Consider the following 20,323-nt stretch of genomic DNA (forward strand, 5'->3'; position numbering starts at 1 on the left):
TGATGAAACAAGAAAAGATTCTCAAAAAAAAAGGATACAGGTGAATTATAAGGTGGGTGATTACGAGAAACTCTGTACTCAACAAGCTTCAATATACACTGGGTTGATGAACTGTGGAGAAAACATGCTGAAAGAGCATGGGAATTGATAAGGGAATATTTGACATAGGCAATGCATAACTACATTTTTTTTTTATTTTTAATGTTGGGCCCATATACGAGAGGTTGGTTGGTCAACCTATAGTACTTTAGTACGTATATGGGTAGAGGGATGGGAAAGGAGAAACTTGTTGACATTTGATTTAAAAGCCTGTATATTGTATTCCTTGGGAAATACATCAGGGGGAAGACTGTTCCACAGTACAGCAGTAGGAGGGATGAAGGAGGAACTTGTTCGGTGGGTTTCAAGGTGTACTGTGACGGGGTGTTGGGAGGTGGCTATATGTGTTCCAGTGGGTTTAATACAGAGTGGGGGAAATTATTGATGCTGTTTGAAATGAGCATTTTCCATGAACATATTTGTAGAATATACAAATTGCAGAGACTAAACATCTGTGTGAAAGTGGGAGGAGTGAGTTGGTAAGAGATGGATCATTTATCATTTTAATTCTAGTAGCAAGGCTTATACGTTGGTCAGACATAACTGGTAATTAGTTTATGGAATTAACAACGCATATAAAGTATATTAATTAAAGGTAACTTTAACGAATAACTTCTATATTTCGGCAATGTCACATTGCCATCTTCAGGAACATAAAGATATGGTATGTGCACGCAGGCACTAACACAAAGCAAATGAGGAAGAAAGCAAGAAACTAATATTGTTCCTAAAGTCCTAATGGTGCCCTCTTGCAGGCTTAATTTGGTAGTCTTGGCAGTTGGGCTGAAGTTCTCATAATGTAAGTCTCCCAAATTTGGGGTAGTTTCATGCACCCAACAAATTTGGGGTAGTTTCATGCACCCAAATTTGTTGAGGTTAGGAACGTTTTTTAGAGCTGCTGAAGATTCTTTGAATAATCTTTCATATTTAAACTTGCTGCAATGAATTATTTTTTTTTTGTTTTCTTCCAATGAATTTTATGGTGGGTATCTAAGGCATCTGCCAGCCCAGAGCGGCTGTACCAAGAAACGGATGTAGTCTTGGTGTTCTGAAATCCTGATATTTGTTGTTCTGCCTGTTTGGCCAAAGTAGGACAATTTGCAGCTGCAAGGGACCTGGTATACACCAGGTAGGTCTAGGGGAAGTGGTTGGTCTTTGGTAGAGCAGATAAGGGATGCCAACTTTTTATATGGTCTGTAACAGGAAGTAAGGTCATATTTTTTGAGGATATTGGTTATTTTCTCAGAGGTGCCCTGGATGTAGGGGATGGTGATAGACTTGGTGTAATCTTTATTGTGGAGGGGGGGGGGGTTGTGGTTTACTGGTTTTAGTATTTTTTTGGGGTTATAGCCATTGGATAAGAAAGTGTTGAGGATGTGGTTTAGTTCAGTAGTTAAGGCCTTGTCATCTGAGCAGATTAATTTTGCTCTGTTATACAGGGTGTTCGGGATAAATTTGACAGTTTCGTAAGGAAAAAGAAAATCTTCTTTGTATCTATTAAATTTAATTAATTGACAAAAAACATTACAGGCAGAGTTAATTACAATACTATCAACAAGATTTACTCAAAATAACCACCATTAGCATCGATCACAGCTTCAATCCTGCTTCGGAACCTCGAACAAGCTGATGCTACAGTCTCCCTGGGAAGGGCCGCAAAAACTGTTTTAATTTTATCCATTAACTGGGCTTTTGTATTACTGGAAGTGCGATTGGTGTCTTTTTCAACTGCGCCCCATACAAAATAATCCATGGGGTTAAGGTCTGGGGAGTTTGGAGGCCAAACATTTGGACTGGTGAAGTCGTAGAAATTTTCGGACAACCATTTTTGACTTTTCCCAAAGGTGTGGCAAGGGGCCGAATCCTGCTGCCATACATACGGCCTACCATTGGCTACCCTTGTTATCCAGGGCTTGACTACAGTGTTTAGCAACTCCACGTAGCCATCTGAAGTCAACCTGAGGCCCTCTTGGAAAAAATGCGGAGGCATCACATTGCCTTCAGAGGATACACATCCGAAAACCATCACAGTTTGGGGAAATTTAGTCTGCATTACACGAGGAATGTCCTTTGTACTGTATGCAAGCCATCTGTTATTCTGCGTGTTGTGTTTTTGATCCTGGCAAAAGTTTTTCTCATCGGAAAAGAACCAGATTGTTTGTGGTTCCGCAGGATGTTTCACTCTGCTTAGAAGTTTCTTCGCGTTTATCAAACGTTTTTCACGGGCCTTTTCTGTAAGCAGCTGACCTTTGCGGCGCTTGTATGAGTAGTAGCGGAGGTCTTCATTAAGTGCAAGCTTCATAGTAGAGGCTGCAACATTCATTTCACGTGACAAAGCCCGAATTCCAATGCCAGGGTTCTTCAACACCTGTTCCTGCAGATTTGCGAGGAATTCTGCTGTACGAACGCAATCAGATCATCTGCTAGGGATCTTTCTTCTTGCTACATCCTCGTAGTCACCATTGCAAGTCTCTAGTTCATGCCTGATTGTTTTTACTGTATTCAGGGAGCATTGGGCAGCAGTCGAAATATCCTTATTTTGATGGCCGGCACGAATCATCATGATACAAGTTATTCTCTTCCATGATTCAGGTGGGTTCCAGCTATCCATCCTTTCTGAAATCTTGTATATGAATGAAGAAGGGTCCAACCTTTTAAATGAAGAGAAGTGTGTGTTAATACATGTAACTTACGGAAAAATATAATTAATTATAAATATGTCAAATTTATCCCGAACACCCTGTATAGTGTTTTTATAACCCCATATTGTTGTGGGGGGGGGGGGATGGCTGTTGAATGTATCTGCCAGTATGGGTGGGTTTTCTGTGAACAGAGAAAACCAAAGATCCATCAAGCTGGCGGGTGATTAAAGTGTCTAGGAAGGGGAGGGTGTTGTTTTCCTCTTCTTCTAAGGTGAACTGGACTCTGGGGTGTTGGTTGTTTGAGTGTGTCTGAGCCATGTGGCCAAATAGCAAACACATCATCCATATAACGAAGCCAAATAGTGGATTTTTGTGGGGCGGAGTTTAAGGCTTTCTCTTCAAATGTCTCCATAAAGAAATTGGCCAAGGGTGGGGAAAGCGGTGAACCCATGGCTGTCCCCTCTATCTGTTTGTAGAACTTTCCTTGCCAAACGAAATAGCCTGGGTTCATTGTGAACTGAAATAGGGCTGAGATATCAGGAGGAAACTTGGCTTGGATGAGCTCTAGAGTTTCTTTGAGTGAGACATTAGTGAATAGGGAGTAGACGTCAAAACTGACCATTATGGCAGTGTGTTGGAGTGTGAGGTTTTCTATACTGGCTTTAAAGTGGGCTGAGTTTTTTATGTGTGATGGTGTGTTGCCAATGTAGTGTGTGAGTGTTATGGCTAAATGTTTGGCTAATTTATATGTGGGGGAATCAATGCCATCCACTATGGGACGCAATGGCACATTTTGTTTATGTATTTTTGGGAGTCCATATAATCGGGGGGGGGGGGTCTAAAGTTATAAGGTTTTAGCTTGTTGGTGACTTCCACAGGCCAAGAAGTGACCTTCTTAAGGAGTCTGTGGAGAGTTCTAATCTGAGAGCTGGTCGCATTATATTCAATGGGGAGGTAAGTCGTACGGTCTAGTACTAAAACAGTTAGCTTACCTTTGTAGTCTTTTTGATTGAGCACCACAGTGATGTTTCCCTTATCCGCCTTGGTGATTACTATTTTTTTGTTGTTTTTCAATTCTTGTAGGGCTGCATATTCGTTTTTGGATAAGTTGGTTTTTGGAGGTTTGGCTTTAGTGAGAACACCGACTACATTCAGTCGGTGTTCCATATCGCAACATCGTTAGACTGGATGTAGTCAGTGTTCTCACTAAAACCAAACCTCCAAAAACCAACTTATCCAAAAATGAATATGCAGCCCTACAAGAATTGAAAAACAACAAAAAAATAGTAATCGCCAAGGCAGATAAGGGAAACGCCACTGTGGTGCTCAATCAAAAAGACTACAAAGGTAAGCTAACTGCTTTAGTACTAGACCGTACGACTTACCTCCCCATTTAATATAATCCGACCAGCTCTCAGATTAGAACTCTCCACAGACTCCTTAAGAAGGTGACTTCTTGGCCTGTGGAAGTCACCAACAAGCTAAAACCTTATAACTCTAGACACCCCCCCCCCTCCCGATTATATGGACTCCCAAAAATACATAAAAAAAATGTGCCATTGCATCCCATAGTGGATGGCATTGATTCCCCCACATATAAATTAGCCAAACATTTAGTCAAAACGCTCACACACTACACTGGCAACACATCATCACACATAAAAAACTCAGCCCACTTTAAAGCCAGTATAGAAAACCTCACACTCCAACACACTGACATAATGATCAGTTTTGACGTCTCCTCCCTATTCACTAATGTCCCACTCAAAGAAACCCTAGAGCTCATCCAAGCCAAGTTTCCTCCCGATATCTCAGCCCTATTTCAGTTCACAATGAACTCAGGCTATTTCGTTTGGCAAGGAAAGTTCTACAAACAGAAAGAGGGAACAGCCATGGGTTCACCGCTTTCCCCACCCTTGGCCAATTTCTTTATGGAGATATTTGAAGAGAAAGCCTTAAACTCCGCCCCACAAAAACCCACTATTTAGCTTCGTTGTGTGGATGATGTGTTTGCTATTTGGCCACATGTCTCAGACACACTCCATTCCTTCCTAACACATTTAAACAACCAACACCCCAGAGTCCAGTTCACCTTAGATAAAGAGGAAAACAACACCCTCCCCTTCCTAGACACTTTAATCACCCACCAGCTTGATGGGTCTTTGGTTTTCTCTGTTCACAGAAAACCCACCCATACTGGCAGATACATTCACCAGCAGTCCCCCCCCCCCACAACAATTGTACCACCTTACCCCAGTCCTGAAGATACTTTCAGGCGCAAACTTTGTTTGCTCACACTTGGATAAAGGATTAAACTAATTTTATCAACAATATGGGGTTATAAAAACACTATATAACAGGGCAAAATTAATCTGCTCAGATGACAAAGCCCTAACTACTGAACTAAACCACATCCTCAACACTTTCTTAGCCAATGGCTATAACCCCAAAAAAATCCAAAAAATACCTCCACAATAAAGATTACACCAAGTCTATCACCATCCCCTACATCCAGGGCACCTCTGAGAAAATAACCTGGTGTATACCAGGTCCCTTGCAGCTGCAAATTGTCCTACTTTGGCCAAACAGGCAGAACAACAAATATCAGGATTTCAGAACACCAAGACTACATCCGGTTTCACCAGTACAGCCGCTCTGGGCTGGCAGACCATGCCTTAGATACCCACCATAAAATTCGTTGGAAGAAAACAAAAAAATAATAATTCATCGCAGCAAGTTTAAATACGAAAGATTATTCAAAGAATCTTCAGCAGCTCTAAAAAACGTTCCTAACCTCAACAAATTTGGGTGCATGAAACTACCCCAAATTTGTTGGGTGCATGAAACTACCCCAAATTTGGGAGACTTACATTATGAGAACTTCAGCCCAACTGCCAAGACTACCAAATTAAGCCTGCAAGAGGGCACCATTAGGACTTTAGGAACAATATTAGTTTCTTGCTTTCTTCCTCATTTGCTTTGTGTTAGTGCCTGCGTGCACATACCATATCTTTATGTTCCTGAAGATGGCAATGTGACGTTGCCGAAATATAGAAGTTATTCGTTAAAGTTACCTTTAATTAATATACTTTATATGCGTTGTTAATTCCGTAAACTAATTACCAGTTATATCATTTTAATTGCTCGCCTCTGTATTGAGTCAAGCATTTTGAGGGAGCTTTTAAGAGCCCCATTCCAAATATGAGAACAGTATTCGATAGCTGAGTGGATTTGTGATTTGTATAAGGTTAACAGCTGTTCTGAAGTGAAGTAATGTCTTGAACAAAAGAGAAAGCCTATTTTTTTGGAAGCTGAGAATGCAATGGTTGTGATGTGTTTATGCCAGGAGAGGCCTGATGTCATGGTAATTCTGAGAAGAGAAATTTCATCTTGTCTGGGAATTTGAGTGTTATCAGAAATAATACTGGGGGGAAATGGTTCTTTTTTGTGGGAAATAATACAGAATTGGGTTTTACTAAAGTTGAAGTTGACGAGGTTATCTGAGCTCCATCAGAGGATATCTCGGAGGTCCAAATTAAGGGAAGTTGTGGTTGATGTTCTGTGGGTTGAAGTGAGTTATGTAGGGTAAGGTTTATTAAATGGAAGGGAGGAGTGCAATGTGCTGTCATCTGCAAAACTGTGTATTGGGTTGGAGGTCAACTGAAGTAGGTCATTGATGTACAAAAGGAAGAGAGGTTGGTGAGAGAACTGAACCTTGTTGGACCCCAGCATTAGTTGGATGGTGGGAGGATAGCCATTTACCATTACACATAGTGCACGTCCAGACAGGAAGCTGGCAATCCATCTGCAGAAGTCCTGAGAGAGTCCAAATGATGGAAGTTTGCTTAGTAAGCCTTTGTACCAGACCTGGTCAAAGGCTTCAGAGATATCAAGTGCAACTACTTGGGATTTGCCAAATTTTTCCATGGCATATGTCCAGAGATGGGTGATATATGAGAGCAGGTCACCTGTTGATTGGCATCCGTACTTGTGGTCACTTAATAGCTGGTAGCCAAATAAATAGAGCAGGAGAGAAGTAGATGAACTTTATGGAAGTTTTTTTCACTTGGCTATGCTACTTATATATTTGGTTTTATCCTTTATCCAAGTGTAAGCAATCAAAGTTTGTGCCTGAAGTACTTTCAGGACTGGGGCAACTCATGGTAAAGGTGGTATAAGTTCTCATCACTTGCCTTAGTATCCCATAATGCAAAGCACATCTCCTTGCAGACATGTATAATGCAATGCATTAAGGGAAGGGTCACTACCCAGACCAGTATCCCTGTATTAAGTGTGGGGGTTACCTCTCCAAAAACTCATGAGATCACCCATCAATGAGTGACCCAAAGGATCAAACACTTAGCATTGTTCCCATCAGTAACAGGCTCACCCTGTCACTGAGAAGAACTCTCAACTTTTGGCTCTACCCAGTGGCAGGCTCACCGCACCACCAAGCAGAACCGCTCGTATTTCATCTAAGGGGTAACAGCCATGCCTCAGTTAACTTCATGGGCTACATCATTGCCATCCATTACCCCTCTACCTGGGTAACAGCAACAGCCGAGCCTCAGTTAGAACTTCATTGGCTACAGCATTGCCATCCATCACCCAAGCTTCCAACCGGTTTTGACCCTTGAGGGTCTCATCCGTGGGAGCCAGATCCAGAGGTGGTGATACTAAGGTGGAAGTAATGGAGAAGTCATATTTACCTATACGAGTTGCCAAACGGTTCCACACCCTATTATTAAAATTCTCTGGATTAGAGATAAGTTTATGGAAGTTTCACTTGGCTATGCTACTAATTATACATTTGGTTTTATCCTTTATCCAAGTGTAAGCAAAGAAAGTTTGTGCCTGACAACTCGTATAGGTAAATATGACTTTTCCATTACTTCCACCTTAGTATCATCACCTCTGGGTCTGGCTCCCACTGATGAGACCCCAATAAAGGTCGAGACCGGTCTGGGTAGTGACCCTTCCCTTAATGCATTGCATTATACATGTCCGCAAGGAGATGTGCTTTGCATTATGGGATACTAAGGCAGGTGATGAGAACTTATACCACCTTTACCACGAGTTGTTTTCCTGAAAGTACTTCAGGCACAAACTTTGTTTGCTTACACTTGGATAAAGGATAAAACCAAATATATAATAAGTAGATAAACAGTAAATCAAGCAAGCCAACATGGAATGTTGACTATGGAAATAAGTTAAGGAAACATGAATTACAGAGTTTAGTGGAAAGGAGAGAATGGGATTATATTGATAGAGATGTTTAAGTTAGTGAGGGGTTTTGTCAAATTAATACAGAGGGGATTATAAAAAGTTAGAAAGTGGGAGGAGAAGTTATCCATGGAAGTTGTGCAGTAGTGGAGTGAAGATGGGTGTGAAGAGTAAATTTTTTACAAGGAAAACTTTGGGTGAATGGAACACATTACCAGAATATGTTGTGAATGTAGAGTTACAAGAGTGCTAAGGATTTTAAGGTTAGGTGTGATAAATATATCGTTGGTTGATTGAACCTCCCATGGTGAGTCTGCTAACCCCATGGAGATTGGTGCATAATAATTATAATTTAATGAAGTGTAAATTAAAAGAATTATGAAGAAAAAAATCACTATATTTATTTAAAAAAAAAAAAAAAAGCAAATAAAAATCAAATATAAGTAATATTTGATTTACTTATGTAGGTAAATATGACTTTTTAATATTTATCCATAAATATTTATCCATGAAAAATAACAATAAATAACAGTCAAATCAAACACTTTTGAGCCCTTGTAGAAATTGTCTTTCTTCTCACAACCTCACCCATGTATTCCATCATTTGTGTGTGTGTGCGCGTGTGTGAGATAAATGCTACTTAAGAATTTCTTAGCATCTTGTGCTAGGATATATGGGATTACCAATGTTTCATATATTACAGTTTTTATTTATTATCTTTGCAACACAAATGGCTTAGTATCATTTAACATAAATGTTAATTGGCACATGAAAATGAGATATTTAATACTTAATACAGTATGTACTAAAAAAAAAAAATGAAATTTTTAACTTTTAGGCAAAACTCCCCAAAGGTATAGAGAATATTCGACCTCACATTGAGAATGTAGATAATGTTCCTTTGCTTGTGTCTTTATTTACTGATTGTACACCAGAAGCAACAAAAGAAATGATTTGCATCATGCAAGAGTACGGAGAAGTTGTGTGCTGTTTAGGAAGTGCTGCAAATTGTCATAATATGCCAATTTTTTTACAAGCTGATGTTAGGTAATTAGTATTGTATTATTATTGGTTTATTAAAATTTGTATTATTATTATTTTTAATTAAAACATATCATATTTGCATTTCATGAAGCTTATGATATCAAGGTTTTATATCACATTTATGTAGTCAGTCTGAATGGTGAGAGCTGACTACATAAATGTGAAAATGAAAAACTCACAAACAACAACTAAAAAGAAAGTTGCAGGCCATCATGAGACATGGATGATAATACAGAAGCCTGCCATAAAAAAAATAAAAAATAAAACTGCAGCACAAAATATGACAAAATTGTAAACATAACAAATATCAGCTGCATATGTTTTCATAATTCTGACTGAGATCTTGGAAAGAAAGATCTACTTGCAAGTGGTTCAACATCACTTGATAGAAAATAAGATAAAAGATGTCAAAAGAACTGCTTCATCATCATTATAAGACTGATGATAATCAGTTTTTGAACTGATTTGTTGCTCTAGACAAACATAAATGGGAGATTTTGATCCCAGAACTGAGAAATCAATTCTCAGTTCCAATGTACCAACCTCCTTGTCCCAAAAAATGTTGGCTTCAACACCCAAAGGTTCAGTTAAAGATAGTAATGCAACTGAGACATGAGACAGCAGCATATTACACACATTTCTGCATCATATTTTGTGCTTAAAAATTTGCATCAATAGACTTGACATGTACATAGCTGGGCACTTTTTTTTTGTATGATGATCATGTGAGGTCACATGCTTCACATGAAGTGTGTATAGTATGGAAAAGTAGTACAGATAGCAATGGTGCCACCCATAGAGTCCTGACACAAGCCTTCAAGAGCTTGATCAGTTCCCTTTAATGAACTACTCTGTAGGAAACACTTCACTATCATTGATGAGGTTTATTGAAGGAACCTAACTTATGAAATGCATCAGCAAAAAAGATTTGCTGATTTTTAACAATAATACAAGACGTAACTAAACATTGGGTAAGCGTGATAAGGTAGAATGAGGATTATGTTGAAGATCTATAAGACTATTTTGCTAAATGTATGTTTGATTTAAATACAGGAGTATTGTGTGTATACCTTTTGAAATGATCCTCATATAGAGGGTGCCCTAGTGCATTGTGTGTATGTGGGTAAAATGAGGAACTATGGGCTTCTAGTTCTCTTCCATTTTGGCATTTCACTTGAAATTAATTTAAAGTGGTTTTGTTGTTTAGGGAGTTCCTATTTATCAAACTTGGTTATTATGATACCATTACAAATTTTTGTTGTTTGGACTGGATGCAGGAAAGAATTTTGATTTATTTGGATTTTAGTAAGATATTTGACGCTGCATCCAAAATCATCTTATTTGGGAAATGTGGTTGTAAGGACAAGGTACTGCAAGTAATTAGAATTACATTCTAGTGTGACAGAAATTAATATTTTATTATTATTATGTGACACCTCCCTATTTGAATGGCCATGCTTCTAAATGCACTCTTTTAACTAGTGAATTCCACAGGGATTAGAATAAAAGTAGAGCTTTGCAGTTTTTTTTTATTATTATTTTATTTTATTTTATTTTATTTATTTATTTATTTATTTTTTTTTTTTTAGAGCTGACATTCTGTGAATGTTTTCAGTTTTGATTCAGTAGACCTAAGTCATACTTGAAAAAATTTTCTGTTGGGCAAGAGCATATTTATCAAACTTGATATATTTTGTAATCTTTTTGTATCTGAAGTGTACAACAAATCACGTAAAGGAGAAATAGAAGAAATATTGGAAGAAAATTATTCTCTGAAAAGTTTTACTTTCTGTTAATATAATGTTAAAACATTGAATTAACATAATGTAAAAGTTTGGCATTCTATCAGAGGTACTTATCTTTATGTATGATATTTATGGATGTATGATCTTTCTCTTTGTGAGAAGGAGAATGATAATATAATGAAATTTAGTTCGTTGCAATAGACAATCAGTAGATCATAAATTGTGTGCTAGGTGGATTAATGTTTTCATTTTGTCAGACTTCTTACAATGATAATGCAGTGTGGTATTGATATATCTCCTTTTGAGGTTTTCTTTTTTAGAACTTTGTGGTGGTCTGAACATTAGTTTAATCAATATTTGAGACATTTAAGGTTTATCCTAGTTAGGTACTGTAAACTATGTATTCTGTCTTTGATTCTCAAGAAAAATTCTGCAGCCACTATTTTTAGACCTCTTGTCTCTTAAAAAAAAAAAAAAAAAGGAAAAAAAAAGATATTCTTTTTGTATTGAGATAAAAGTTGGCATAATTTGTTTCTTAATGAACACTTTTTTTTTAATGGACTTTTTTTATTTACACAATTTTTCCTAGTATTGTGAGCATCTTCGTGTTATTTGAAGATTATAGAATAGTAAAAACATGTATGACAAGGATTAATATTGCAGGTGGTGTTATTATTATTAACCTTAGACTTTTATGGAATCAAAAGACTCACTACAGATCCTTATCACACAGAAAAGTCAACAAACTACACCTTAAATGCATTCACTGCTTCTGAACTGACCACATTATCACTCAGTGCATTCCATTTACCAACCACCATACATGACTTGCTTCACACTGTCTTGCCTACATCCTTTTTATTCAACACCTGGGATGGCTTCTTTTTCTACTATATATCTCCCTCCATTCTCTGAAAAATCTCTGTATTGATATGATCACAACCCCTCAGCAATTTATATATCTCAATCATATCCTCTTCTCCTCTGATTCACACTAGTGTCTTAGTCATATCCTATTGATCCTCTGCTTCGCAAGGGCTTTCTGATTTTTCTTCACAAGGGCCATGCTTTGAATTTTCTGTGGCCAAATTATATAATTTCTGTTCATAGTTCACTCACTTTTGCTGTCTTTAACAACTTGTCACCTTCCCCACCTGCTCTCCGTATGCCATGTGTAACAGATCATTACCTTTCATCTTGTGCTGCTCTATGATATTATCTTCTTTTCTAGATTGCATGCTTAATCTTTTTATTCTTTCTTTTTACACCTATCTTATTTATCCTTTTCATCTTTGGAATATTTTGGAAGAAATCAGAAAAATTGCCACCTTGCTCACTTCTCCAAAGGATAAGCTTCCACATCTAAGTCATCCAGGTGTCTACCAAATTCCTTGCTCTTGTGGGTTATCTTATTTCGGACAAACGGGAAGATCTGCTTTTATTCGGATAGAAGAACACAAGTCGTATACTCAGTACCTTGAACCTGAACAGTCTGGACTTGCAGAGTACGCCATCAACACTAGACATAGAGTTCATTGGAACAAGATGAGAGTGCTTCACAAAAATCGGTCCCTCATGGAATGGCTTTATAAAGAAACATGCGAAACTTTACTTCACTCGCCCAACTTAAACAGATCCGATGGTCTACATCTATCCCCTTTATGGGAGATAGTACTCTTTAATTGAGCTAATCTTTCCTAACTTTTTAATTGTATCTATATACGAAGGACATCCAGAAAAGTAAGTTTTTACGGGCTGTCAGAGAAACAAAAATATACTTACAAAAAAAACTTTATTGGAAATTAAAGTAGACATCTTTCACTACTTTTCTACATAATTTCTGCCATTGTTCAGGCACTTATCATAATGGGGCACCAAGAGTTGTATACCTTCATCGTAGAAGGTTGCCACCTGTGATGCAAACCACGTATTGACTGCTTCTTTGACCTCGTCACCGTCATCTTGAAACCGCCGGCCACCAAGGAAAGATTTCAGAAGTTTGAACAGGTGAAAGTCACTTGGCACTTGTTCAGGACTATATGACGGACGATGGAATTGTTCCCAGCCAAAGGTGGTGAGAAGTTGTTGTGTTACGCCGGCTGTGTGTGTGTGTGTGGGTGGGCTTTATCATGAATCAAAACAACGCCCCTGGTAAGCATGCCACATCGTTTATTCTGGATTGCATGATGTAGTTTCTTAAGGATTTGGCAGTACATATTTGCGTTGATTGCGGAGCCTTGATCCAAGAAGTTGCAGCGGGCGATCCGATTTTCTTAGACATTATAAACACACACCAAGAAGCGTGTGCACTGCAAGAATGTCTGAAAATGGCACCATTGCCTTGCTAAAGAATCAACAAACTCAGCACGCATGCACATCATTGCGATTGCATCACTACTGTAGTGAAAATATTTAAAAACAGAACTTAGTTTCTGGACGTCCCTCGTATATGTATATGGTTTTTTTTTTTTAATAAGTTGAGAAACTCAATGACTCTTGTTTAGTTATTTTACATGAGCTACTTAAGTGGTGCTCTTTGAAAATTGTCAGTTATTGTTTTAATTAGCCTTTTTACATGTACTGAAGATGCATGTGATACTCAGACGAAAATTCTACTAATAAATAATATTTTACATAAATTATAATAAACGGAATTAACTCACGTTAATTCCGTTTATTATAATTTTAAGGAATATGTCTACTCACGGTATTTCCTTACTGAAACAATTACTGGCTTTGCTGTGGCATACAGCCTTTCATCACAGAAATCTTCATATGTCTAGCGGTCATCCAGGTGCTCACCTCATGCACACTCAAATGAAGAAGATTCAGCACCCCATTTATGATCTCAATTCTTCTGTCTTTCATTATGTCCCTCATAGTTGCCTCTCAAGAATGCAAGAAATTTATTTTCGTTGTTCTCAGGTGCTATCTCTTCATTCCAGTTTATATATTACCATAATTAAAATCACCCATAATGATTGTCCTCTTGTTCACTAAGCCAATTTACCTATACATTTTTTTGTTCTCACCTTCACAGTCCCTGGGCTATAGCAGCATCCAGCTAAATATTTCATCCAGTCATCAGTTTTTACCTCACCCCATTGCCACTATTTCCAACTTGATTTCGACCTTATAAAGTCATAATTCCCCTGCTATTATCAGTAGCACCCCTTCCTTTCTTGCTCTTCCTATACTGAGGAAAAATATCATACTGTGCTATTTTGCTGCCTATAATGATATCTTCATTGAGCCATGTTTCATGTATTTCTGCAATTTTCAGGCAAATGAACTCAACTGATACAATTTTGTTGGAAGTTTTTTTTCCACTTGGTTAGACCTATGTTCTCTCCAGGACCTTTTGAATGGGAAAACTTCCCGGCTGGTTTTATTGACCGCTGGCTAATTAATGTTGTGAATTGACATGGCTAAATAATGAGCAAGAATGGAAAAATAATTTAAGACATTTTTTAATTAATAGTGATGAGAAATCGGACCGGAAAGTCTCGATACTCTTGAGACCAATCTCGAGAGCTTTGGATATTCACTTTGATCCACATCAATCCATACACAGAAGAAGACAAAAATCGCGATCTCGAATATAACAGTATCGGTTGCAAAGAAGATCTTTTATGAAAGAGACATAATTTTGATGTTTGAAAGAAATAAATTGTGAAAATTAAGCGAATTCGAATCGAAGGCAAAAATCGATGTTAAAAATGTTGAAGGTTTGTGGTGTGGCCCTCTCCTTAATGCATAACATTAGACATATCCGCAAGGAGATGTGTTTTGCATTATAGGAGATACTGAGATAGGAGTGTTGGTAGCTTGCTCCACCTTTGCAAGGAGTTGTCCTGTGTTGCACCACCTTACCCCAGTCCTGAAGATACTTTCAGGCACAAACTTTGTTTGCTCACACGTGGATAAAGGATTAAACTAAATATATTATTGATGTTAAAAATCTACATTTATTTTTCTTAATAATGGTTTTTGTCCGAAGATCGTGAGTGAAGTATTTAATATTTTATTTTGGAAAAGAAAATAGGCCTGCACATCAAATATAGCTGTGATCTGAGGGAATTCTTGAAACTCTCAAGGACTATGACATCAGTCTCAAGTGATACCAATTCCCATTCCTACTAATTAATACTTATAAATAGTAAAATTGCTACATAATGCACATTATGTGTCTTGGGTATTACTGTCAGGGCACAATTCAGTGATTTGTTTGATTAATTTAATAACAGTGATATTTTGTATTTATTAAATTACCCCATAATGAGTAAAAAGTCAAGTCAGAAAACCACACTCTTAAGTTATTTTAAGAAAGATGAAACCGATAAGCATAGTAGCGAAGACACCAAACCAACAACAGAATCATCGATTTCTGCAGAGTCTCTTTCAAATGTAAAATGTGCGTCTAAACACAGCTTATCGGGTATTAACAGTGAGTAGTTTAAAAAATTCCATTGGTTAGTGGTGAAAGATAATGGAATGATGTGTTCCACATGTATGAAATACGGAACGAGACAACCCACAAACAAGGAAGTGACTTGGGTAACTATGCCATTCACAAGACTTCGAAAAGAAAGCTTGGTTGACCATGAACGAAGAAAGTTACACACTGATTCTTGTTCAGATATAATTGAAAAATGTATACTAGAAGAAACTGGAATAGGGCAAATTGAAAAATCAATTTCAATTTTGAATAACTTGCAGAGAGCTGCTTTTCTGGGAGCTTTAAGATCTATGTATTGGTTAGCGAAAAATGAGTTACCACATATTACATTATTTGAAAAATTGCTTGAGCATTGCAAGGCTTTGGGCTGTTCCTACTTAGAACATCTTAACGTTGGTAAAAATGCACATTACACCTCAGAAAGAATAATGCTAGAGTTGATTGATATTTTAGCATCAGAAATTAGATCTGAAATACTGAAAAATATACATTCTGCAGATTATTTCAGTGTTTTATGTGATGAAACTACAGACATCTCAGTTTGAAAACAGCTGATTGTGTACATTAAATATGTTTGTCAACTTAGAAAAGAGGTCAAGGTTAGTTTTGTATCAACTTGCAATATCACTGATGGCAAAGCTGAGACTATAGCTAACAAAATAATTGAAACCCTTGGCAGTCTAGGCTTAAAAACTTGTAATCTGGTGGGCTTAGGATCTGATGGAGCAGCTGTCATGATTGGAAAGCAAAAGGGAGTTGCAAAACTGCTCAAAGATAAAACAAATGGACTAATGGTCAGCTGTTAATGTGTAAACCAACGACTAGCTCTCTTGCTAGTACCCAAGCAGCTGCTGAAGTGTCTTATTTAGTCATGTTTAATGATATCTTAAGGCAATTGTTTTTCTTCTTCCAAAATTCCTCAGTCGGGATGGCTGGTTTAACCGAAATCCAAAATATATTGAACAGTCCTCAGATTAAACTTAAAATGGCTAGTGACACTAGATTGCTGTCTCATGATTCTGCAATACAGTCTCTAAGAGAATGCATGGTAAGTGTTATAGCTGCATTGGAAAGTGAGGCCACCGAACAAAATGATATCACAGCTGAAGGTTTAAGTAAATATATCAGAACATACAATTTCGTAGCTTCACTAATGATGCTTTCAGATGTGTTACCGCATTTATCTAACTTATCTAGATCATGACAAAGGCAAGATGTTGACTTAACTGAAATAGAGCCAGTCTTAGAAGCCAGAAAACTATCCATCATGGAATTGAAAGACACTCCTGGAAGTCATTTTCAAAATCTTCATCAGCATCTTTCATGTGAATGGTCAGACCTTCACATTGATTATTCAGATTCTAATGTTATTACATTTAAGACTACAACATATGATAAATACATAGGCACAATTATTAAACACCTAGAAGCAAGATTTTCATATATGCCAATCATTTCCTGCTTTTCAAGACTTTTTTCAATGCAGAAAGTCATGATCAACGTGAGGCTTCTGAGATTCTTTTTGATTATTATTCTAGAAATGGAAGTCCTGCAGTTTTAAACTATGAAAGTAATAAACTAGAATGGGCAGTTGCATCAAAAATGATTAATGGACAGTCATACAAAAATCTAGATCCAAAACAAATACTGCTGCAATTAGCAACAACATCTGAGCACAAAGAGTCTTTTCCAAATCTAGCAAAACTAGCTGCTGTTGGACTGGCCATACCTGTGAGTACAGCTGAATGTGAAAGGGGTTTCTCTGCATTAAAAAGGATAAACACCTGTATGGGGAATCGCATCAGTCAGAACACTCTAAATAATCTGATGCTGATTTCACTGGAGGGACGATCCAACTATGAAAAAGCTGCTGAAAACTGGACTTCTAAGAAGAAGAGAAGAATTAATGTATAGCATTTTAAGCTGTGAGCATTACAAGGTTTTTCGTTACTTAATGAGAAAATAAGAAAAATCCTAGTCTTGTTTGTTATCTATATAAAATATTATTCTTGTTTGAAGTAATTTCCTATAAAATTACTATTTTAATTTGTTATGAAAAAGGGTCTTTCTTAACTCATTCAAAATTTTTGTATGCCTGGTTAATGCTTCATTCCACCCGACTGGTAAAATTTTCTGGGAAGAACACTGTAGACTATAATAAATTTACTTTAATCCTTTATCCAAGTGTAAGCAAACAAAGTTTGCCCCTGAAGTAGCTTCAGGACTGAAGCAACTCGTGGTAAAGGTGGACTAAGCTCTCATCACTTGTCTTAGTATCTCCTATAATGCAAAGCACATCTCCTTGTGGACATGTATAGTGCTATGCATTAAGGGAAGGGCCACTACCCAGACTGGTTTCGCCCTTTATTGAGGTCTCATCGGTGGGAGCTAGACCCAGAGGTAGTGATACTAAGTGGAAGTAATGGAGAAGTCATATTTACCTATGCGAGTTGCCAAAAAGTGTCTCACTTTATTATTAAATTACTCTGGATTTAGAGAAAGATGTTGGAAGTTTTTCCCAATTGGTTAGACTAATAAATATAGTTCATTCCTTTATCTAAGTATAAGCAAACAAAGTTTGCACCTGATATATCTTCAAGACTGAGGCAACTTATGGTAAAGGTGGACTAAGCTCTCATCACTTGTCTTTGTATTTCCCATAATGCAAAGCACATCTCCTTGCAGACATGTATAATGCTATGCATTAAGGGAAGGGCCACTACCCAGACCGGCTTCGATCTTTATTGAGGTCTCGTCAGTGGGAACCAGACTTAGAGGTGGAGATACTAAGGTGGAAGTAATGGAGAAGTCATATTTACCACGAGTTGCCTCAGTCCTGAAGATACTTCAGGTGCAAACTTTGTTTGCTTACACTTGGATAAAGGATTCAACTAAATTTATGATACAATTTCATCTTTTATTTCTGGTGCTCATGTCATTCATAAATAAGAAGAGGAATTCATTTTTAAGTCTGTAACCAGTGCTATCCATGTCGTTTCTGAGTTCTGACTTCTCTAACCCCCCATTTGCTCATCTTTATCACCCTTACCTCATATATTTCTTTTAACTTGACTTCTCCCCTTGCATCCCCAATCCTTTGGGATGCAAGGGGAGAAGTCAAGTATGATGTGATGATGGTGCCCACACCATCACAATTTTCCTTATTCTGTCTTTCTGTCCCATAACTAAACATATACACTTAAATCACAGTAATTAAATTTCTAATAAGTAAATATTTTGTTCTAATTATCTGTAGGACATCGCTATTTCAAACAATACTAGGAATAACATACAGTTAGGGCACATGCTTATAATGGAATCCACTGTCCATGCAGTAGCATGTTATAGAATTAAATTAAAATAAATATACCTGATAAAAAAATAAATTAGATTAAAATAAAATAACATATACATAAATTTATTTTACACAATTAAGGATGACAATCTCCCAGACTTAAGGGATGATAGTAAGAACGTCATTATGGTTTAAATTGGGTCTGTGACGTAGGGCTTCAGCACTTTCCTTATATAAACGCTTGTGTTTATATAAGGATCTATGTAGAAGTTTGGTTTTTTTCCCTCTAACAGATAAGCTTAGGTGTTGACGGTTATTCATGACAATTTTTCACGAAAATACAAACTTGCTGCTACCTACAAACCAATCAACCGATCTATAATTTGTTTCCTTCTCCTAAAGACAAACTCTCACGTTTGATGCTACCTGGCATTTATGAAGTTCCATGTTCCTGTAAGAAGTCTTACTATGGACAGACTCAAACTGCATAAATCTGGCCTCGCACAACACATAGTTGAAAACCCAAACCATAGGATCCAGTGGAAAAACACCAAACTTCTACATAGATCCTTATATAAACATGAGCATTTATATAAAGAAAGTGCTGAAGCCATATGTCACAGACCCAATTTAAGCCATAATGACGTTCTTACTATCCCTTAAGTCTGGGAAATTGGCATCCTTAATTGTGTAAAATAAATTTATTTATGTTATTTTATTTCAATTTAATCTAATTTATTTTTTATCAGATAGATTTAATTTAAGTCTATAACACGCTACTGCACAGTGGGATTCCATTGTAAGCATGCACCCTGACTTACTTATGATGTCCTAAGATACTTGGACAAAATATTTACATTAAAAATTTAAATACTGTGGTTTGCATGTGTATGTTTAGCTATGAATAATCCACTAGTTTCACTATATAATAGTCTTATTCCTTCAAGGGAAACTAACAACACAGAAGAGCAACTTACTAGACAAACTTCAATTGAAACAGGGTAAGCTATGTGCCAGAATCTTCTTTTTAAAAAGTGCAGACACGATAAACTCATTCCCATGTTTGCTAAACTAAAGGAAGTTATCAAATTACCAGGTGCTCATAAAATTTATCAAAAAGCGAGCCATTCCTTACTGCTTAATCGGTTACAAGTTTCTAAACATGAATTGGCAACAAATATTATAAAAATCACAAAATTAGAAGCTGAATTGTCAAATATGTTAAATCAAGAATTGCTACAATTGATTACTAATATTTCAAAAAATGTGGGCATCAAAGCATTTGTAAAATGCAATGTTAATCTATATAAAAATACCTTACAATGTTAGAGCTATCTAAGAAAAATACAAACAAATTACCGACCCAAAAAATGGGTTGTCAACTTATCTAACCATCCGTTAAGAGAAGATGAAATGTATTAGCACAAGGTCATAACTTTGCCATTTTGCCTAAATGTATTGCATATCTAGATTTCATACCCAACATTGAAAGAAACATCAGCCATCTGTCCAATATTGAAACCAATAGACTTTGTTTCGAAATAGCCAAAATAATCTATGATGCCAAACTTTTGGACTTGAATATCCCACCATCAGAACTGAAAGCTCTTAACTCCTTAAAACGAAATAAAAACATAGTCATCACCAGAGCCAACAAGGGAAATACCACTGTTGTCTTAGATACCAATTCATATGACCATAAAATGAATTTATTACTTCGAGATTGAAATACATATGCCTAACTTGATTATGATCCTACAAAAAGAGCTTGCATTCCTGTTCTCACATTTTCATTTCTCACTTTGCTTTCTTCTCC

General features: G+C 36.9%; 1 protein-coding gene across 1 annotated transcript in view; it reads left to right on the forward strand.

Annotated features, from left to right (window-relative positions):
• Positions 1–20,323, forward strand: part of l(2)k05819 (transmembrane protein 94-like protein l(2)k05819) — a 740,582-nt gene that overhangs the window by 591,564 nt on the left and 128,695 nt on the right. The window contains exon 19 of the mRNA XM_090398052.1: positions 8,803–9,011. Within this exon, the coding sequence (XP_090254178.1) occupies positions 8,803–9,011 (209 nt within the window). The remainder of the gene's footprint in view (positions 1–8,802; positions 9,012–20,323) is intronic.

Source organism: Typopeltis vanoorti, chromosome 9 (genome assembly GCF_054136105.1).
Source record: "Typopeltis vanoorti isolate ZY-2024b chromosome 9, IOZ_Tvanoo_1.0, whole genome shotgun sequence".
NCBI lineage: Eukaryota > Metazoa > Arthropoda > Arachnida > Uropygi > Thelyphonidae > Typopeltis > Typopeltis vanoorti.